Source organism: Ceratina calcarata, unplaced genomic scaffold (assembly GCF_001652005.2).
Source record: "Ceratina calcarata isolate Rehan_Ccalc_2016 unplaced genomic scaffold, ASM165200v1 scaffold303, whole genome shotgun sequence".
Lineage (NCBI taxonomy): Eukaryota > Metazoa > Arthropoda > Insecta > Hymenoptera > Apidae > Ceratina > Ceratina calcarata.
This window is the reverse complement of record NW_017152797.1, coordinates 109,546-115,825: the sequence shown is the minus strand read 5'-3', so window position 1 is coordinate 115,825 and position 6,280 is coordinate 109,546. Positions and strand designations below refer to the sequence as shown.

General features: G+C 35.0%; 2 protein-coding genes across 7 annotated transcripts in view; one reads left to right on the top strand and one right to left on the bottom strand.

Annotated features, from left to right (window-relative positions):
- The window catches only part of LOC108624225 (endoplasmic reticulum aminopeptidase 1), a 33,097-nt gene extending 29,884 nt beyond the window's left edge, over positions 1-3,213 (bottom strand). For 2 of the 3 annotated variants that reach the window (XM_018023370.2, XM_018023371.2), the window contains exon 1: positions 2,792-3,213. The gene's annotated coding sequence lies outside the window, so the exon portion shown is untranslated. The remainder of the gene's footprint in view (positions 1-2,791) is intronic. The other variant, XM_018023372.2, reaches the window with a different exon arrangement.
- The window catches only part of LOC108624222 (putative low affinity copper uptake protein 2), a 44,264-nt gene extending 38,145 nt beyond the window's left edge, over positions 1-6,119 (top strand). For 3 of the 4 annotated variants that reach the window (XM_026812961.1, XM_026812963.1, XM_026812962.1), the window contains 4 exons: positions 5,010-5,161; positions 5,229-5,362; positions 5,432-5,491; positions 5,791-6,119. In XM_026812961.1, the coding sequence (XP_026668762.1) occupies positions 5,156-5,161; positions 5,229-5,362; positions 5,432-5,491; positions 5,791-5,986 (396 nt within the window). In that variant the 5' untranslated portion in view covers positions 5,010-5,155 and the 3' untranslated portion in view covers positions 5,987-6,119. Of the gene's footprint in view, positions 1-3,282; positions 5,162-5,228; positions 5,363-5,431; positions 5,492-5,790 lie in introns of those variants that run through there. The other variant, XM_018023367.2, reaches the window with a different exon arrangement.
- Positions 6,120-6,280: the final 161 nt, after the last annotated feature.

Genomic DNA, 6,280 nt, shown 5'->3' with positions numbered 1-6,280 from the left:
TCGAAATGCAAAAAGAAATCATGAAAGATACAAATTAGGATTTGTTAGAATCATTTGATTTCCGCTGTTGGTATTATAATTGACTGTATCAAGCTTTTAATTATAAAACATTGCAGGCATAGTAGGTCAGAGTGATCGTATCTACGTTATTTTTATAACAACAACGAAGATGCTAATTATATGCGCCTATATACTCGCATTGTCTTTTTATCCTCTCGTTCAGGTGTTGCCTGAAGCGTCTATAAAAAAGAGAAAGAGGAGGTGACGGGGAATTATTCATACGGCTTAAGACACTAAATTAGCATTTTAGGAACTTTCGTTTTAAACGCATATAATTAGAGTCATCGAGGTAGAGGGGCTGCTGAAATTATGAACGATATTTTCTTCCCATTTCAGTAGCAGGTAATTATGCATTTAATGAGACTCCCTTGCGGTTCGAGCTCACTTCTCCTATTAATTACGGTTTGTTATTTGTCGTATGTCTTGTACACACGTACGATTGTTTCTTTTTTAGTAATAAAATTATATTTAAACTTCGTTAAATGTTGAAGTGAATGCTGGCATTGAAAGGATTACACAGTCTCACATGGAGGATTATATAGAGAATTATGGACGTACAGAATCTTATGCAAAATTATATGGAGAATTGTATAACTGCTATACTTTAATTGAAATACGATAAAATAATTATTAATGTCGTTTAAATACTATTTTCTTTTCATTCTATAATTGTGTTTTGAAAATCTGTACTGTTATTGTATTTTATTTTCGATTGTTTCGAGGCTTTCATGCGCATCAATCGTCAATTTTTCTCCAGTATTTTTTTCTTTTGCATACCTTGTATTATATGTATATCTTAAATAATATCCTCGAAATTGACAATATTTCAACTTTAAAATATTCTTAAATCATGTGTTAAGAATTATACAAAATTACGAAATTCAGTCATTGTTGCATTCATATTTTTTCAAAATTCTGTCATTCCATATAAGAATTCAAGATGAATTAACTTTCTTAACTGGCTCGCCAAATTTTGTACAGTGTTTTGTTAATGTAATATCTAGTAAGTGTTAAAAATTCAATGCTTTGTCATCGTTTTTATGTATTCACAGAACCTGTTACATTTAATCTTGTTTGATAATTATGTTATCTGAAGAATATTTGATTTAAAATTTGAGACTACCAATTATTAAAATAATGAAACACGTGTACACGCGAGATTTATTTATCGTTTCCGTAATTTGGGAAATGTCAGGTTAATTATATTATTCGTTCCGAGTTACTAATCTCAGTTGTCGTGAGTGTAAACTATATCCATTGTGCTGCTTCGACGGAGTTGTATAATACCGGTTTCATTACGTAGATGATTGCGTAATAAGCGATGTGCATGTGCAGTTGAATGAAGGTTACATGAAAATTATTTGTAATTTGCTATCATACAACAGATCGTCTTGGCTAGTAATACGACTACTACGCGTTAATTCTTGAATTTCTAAAGAAAGAATTGTTGTAAAATACAGAATGCATAAGAAAATATATTTGTAAGTAATAATAATAAACTTATATTTAGAAATTTTTTCGTCATTTCGAATACGACTTCAACGAAGTTGTTAAAATTTTCAGTCAGATATGGAATAACTATAATTTAACAACTATTATCTTTATTGTTCAGAAAAAACTGTCGTAAAATGCCGTGCATTAAGTAAAACCTTCATTCTCTTAAGAGTAAGAAAATGTTTTATTTGAACAAAAACATTTATTCTGTTCTGAAAAATGTTCAAATTATAGTAGGCAGATTATCTGAAAATTTTTTACTGTAGGTTTCAATTCCAACTCTGATTGAATTAGATAAAAATCATAATATGCTTTCTTTCTGACATTAATGTCTTATATATCCTTCTTTTAACTGTACGTTCCAACGTATACGATCCAATCAAAACTTTTATCAAGTGGACATAAAATAATTATTAGAACTAAACTCTTAAAAACAGTAAAAATGTTAATATATAAAGTTCAACTAAAACGGGCTAAAGCTGGTGTAAGTGTTAATATTGTAAATTTTGCAGCTAACGTCGACAGTCTGCCTTACTGCTATCTGAATCTATCCCCTTAAATTTCAAATAAATTAATCAATCTGAAATAAATAAATAATAGGGAATAACGTTTCTGGCTTGACACGAGTAAGCAAGTAGTATAAGCGTGACAGGCGTCTGACGAGTGTCTCGCTTTTTCTACTTTCCCAGGTAATAATTCTTCGGTGGGAACAGGAGACGGTGGCGGAGTAGACGGCCAACTCTCTTGATTCGCTCGACGAATTCTCAACAGAAAGAGAAACAGTGCGCAACTTTTTGTTTCATCCTACTTGTACTACTACTGGTACCGTCGCCACGGGCACAGGCGTAACAGCATTTGTGTGCGCGTGTGATACCTACACACGAACGAATACCTCGTGATAGAACATTGACCCTGCCCAGTCTAGCTGCTGAGAAATCCCTCCAAACAAACGGAACTAGTAAAAATACGACGACTGTACCAGCGAGTATATGCCGAGCTCGCCTGTTGATACATCTCGATCGCGGGTAATTAGCAGCGTAAGGGGAATGGAAGCAGGCGAACGAGTGCAAAATAAAAGTGATTACGAGTTTGATGCGTTCGTAGAAAAATAGATAAATATATAAGAAACATCTGAAAGCGGAATACACGTAACGATATTAAATGATGAGAGACATACATTTTCGTCTTAACTGATAAATTGATTGGACGACCTTCGATGGGGTGAAAGTGTACTAACCTTGTCGAAATCAGCGATAGCTTGCGCACCCCGTAAAATGATTTCCTTCATCGAGTTGAGTTCCGTGTAAAAGACTGATCGCCTCTGCTCGTTCGACGATCGACGGATTACGTCTGAACCGGCGCGACACTCTGCGAACGATGAAACGGTGCACCGTTCGGGAAGGAACTATTTACGTAGGTGGAAGGGTGAGCGATTAGCTCGAACGTCGCGAAGCGTACAACTCCGTGGCGTACGAGTTCCGTGTCGCGATCGCATCGCCGTACGTACGACGAGTAGAGTTGTTCGGCGGCGTTTCAGCACACGAGACAGGGCTTCTCTCGTAGGAGGAGAGCCCTTACCATCGTCCACGCAGACGGTCGAACGGTGAGAATGGCACTGAAGGGAGTTTGAGAATCGAGCGTGGGTGAATTTCCGGACGCAGGGAGGCGCGGCGGTCAGGATCAGCCACAGGTTGCGCCCGCCTCGTTCACGCAGCCCGAGGCCGCCGCGCCGAGCGGGCATCTTGGCTGATCGCGAAGCGGGGAGGACACCCTCTCTCTGCCGAAGCGACAGAAAGAGAAATCGATTAACTTAACATCCCCCCGTGTACCGTGCTATGTGTACGTTCGTTTCTTCCTCGAACGTTCGGCTTTCGCGTCTGGGGCTAACAAGCGATCGAAATCGTTTTCGGAACCAGACTTTCGTGCGAGCGTACCTTCCTCGATATCGTCTCCGCGATACCAAAACCACGAACCTGCAAAATCTGTATCCCAAGAAAAATTGATTTCTTCATTAAGTCATGCAAATTGTTCATTCTAATTGAATTTAGTATAATTTTATATAAAATTTCTAAAAAGGCGTGCTCCTTTTAGAGAGCGAGGGTATCTAAGAAGGAAGTTATTAAAGATTTAATTTTTGCATCTCTTATGAGATACTACACTTTCGTTGTCTTCATTAACTAACCAGTTTACTTTGACTCTTACTCGGCCAGATGATTTTCGACTGGGAAATTGTAATTTAAAAACTGAAAGATTTTTCGTATGCGTCGGCCTTAATAGACATTTGAAAATCGATACTTTGTTTCGAATTTTAATGGAGAATTCAGTAGTTAGGCCGTTAATGAAAATGAAATTGAAAGATAATTTATTCCTTAAAAATTGAAGATTACCGGAGATTTTAAGACGAAATGTACACGTTTTAGGCTGTAGACGCTGTTCACTATTTCACAGTACTATACCTACATCGAAATCACGCAGCCGCGCATAATACTCTCACCCGTGGAATGCGGGACAATGAACCCGTCTGCAGTGATTGGAGGGCGAAAGCCGAAACGGGATATCTTTAGAAATAGTAATTTTTCTCTCTTTCGCCAGATTGCAATAATCCAAAGAATTCACTGGCCTACAAAATTTTACTTTGAGTTTTTCGTTACAATAAATTTTTGAAGTGTTTTAGTATCATTTTTCGTGCTACATTTTCACGTACAATCCGTTTTTTCCATTGCACAGGGTTTTCGTGTGACACAGAGTTGAATACTTAGTAACTACTATACCGCTGCATATTTGGAGTTGAACATTTTTTCTGTGGGAAGAAAGCTATGAGTGGTGAGAAAAATCGAATTGCAGATTCGAAATTAGAAAGTGTACATATTGTTTGTGACAGAAATCTTTTTCATTTTTATCACAATCATTTTTATGCAAAATGGAACATTTATAATTTCTATTTGGAAAAGGCAATCTAAATAGGAACTTTTTACAATAAAATACATTTCAGTCTTGATATTCTATGTATTCTTTGATATTGATTGCACTTTTTATATCTTCTACAGATATAGTGCTACTATAAATGCATAAAACCCACGGACTTAATTAATTTACGTAGACATTAGCAGTAAGCAGAATTGGGCATATGTTATTTAAAATAAAATAATAAATAATCATTTGAAATAATGAATTGTTAGTGACGATAGAATTAGTGGTAACAACAATGAAATTGTAATTACTATCTGAAATAAATAACACCAACAAACTGCAAATTTAACAATTATGACTAAAGCATTGACTTTTATCACTTACGCATTGCGAAGTCTACATGGCAAGCAATCTTTATGTTCTGTGCAGATAAAATTTCGCTACATCTACATTTTTCTACATTTTTTACCGAATCCACAGATTAACTTAACATTTTTAATCTTCTCCCCACTTTCAAGAAATGAATGTAAGAGTACGCGTTACAGGTAGGAATGAATGCACATCACAGATACGTTATCTGCAATTTGATAAAGAAATTACTTCTTGATACTTGACAGCTTCACAAGACTGTGTAAAGCAAAGACTTGTTGTGTAGTTCACTGATCAACATCATTTCTCTATAATCGTGAAAATGAAGGTGAGTAATTAAACGCTGTTTAACATTACGATGTTCCATTTTATCTTACAATGTCAGTTTGTATTAGATGTCATTTCATATCGGTGAAAATGAAATTATCTTGTTTGACGAATGGCATACAATGAGTTGGGACGGTCTTGGATGGTCGATGGTCGGTATTATTCTGTTGACGTCTATTTACGAAGGTTTGAAGAGCTATCGGTAAGAGACTTTTTTACAAGTAACAAACAGATTGAAAAATAAATAAATTATTATCTCTTATGTTTCAAGCGATCACTTGTATATCAACGTAACACGTTTAAAAAAAAATACAGGAAACAGCCGTGAATCGTATGTATTTGTTTTCTTAAATAAAATTTAACAATCTTGCATGTGATTACCTACGTGAAAATTCTATTTATTCTAATTACACTGCAGATTCGATGTAATTACAAAAGGATCGACTGTACAGAAATAACAAATATCACGTGAAAATAATATTAAATAAAAGAAATGTTAATTTAAAACACATTTCTTGAACTGATATCATAAATGTCTTAATTCATGTGATAATTCATGTCTTAATACATGAAAATCTACAGTTTAATTATAAACGCGAGTGTATGTTAAAAGATCGGATTCTGTTTCAGGTCACTTTTCTCTAAGATACATGTCTTTCAAACAATTTTACATGCTTTCCAACTGGCCATAGGCTATTGCCTCATGTTAATTTTCATGACTTACAATACTTTGCTTTGTCTGGCTGTGGTACTCGGCGGTGTTCTTGGCTATTGGTTGTTTGCTCGGGAGAAATCTAGCGGTGATAACATCGATTGCTGCCTGTAAATTCAACGTTTAATAGAATAAAAGTTATTCCACGTAAATCTCGTAGTAATTTAATTTAATTGTACCCTTTTGTTCTTGCGATTGCTAATAATCCAATCCAAAGTTGGTAGATGCAAATCAAAAATGCCAATAAAAATAAGTGCAATTTACGTTCGTTATTATTTTTTCATTAATAAGCAAGTTGCGAAGAGTCATAACTATTATTTTTATGTAATTGTCATGTGTCACATATCATCAATTTCTATAAAGATTTAAATAAAGAATTAATTAGTTTATTAAATGAGACTAACAAAG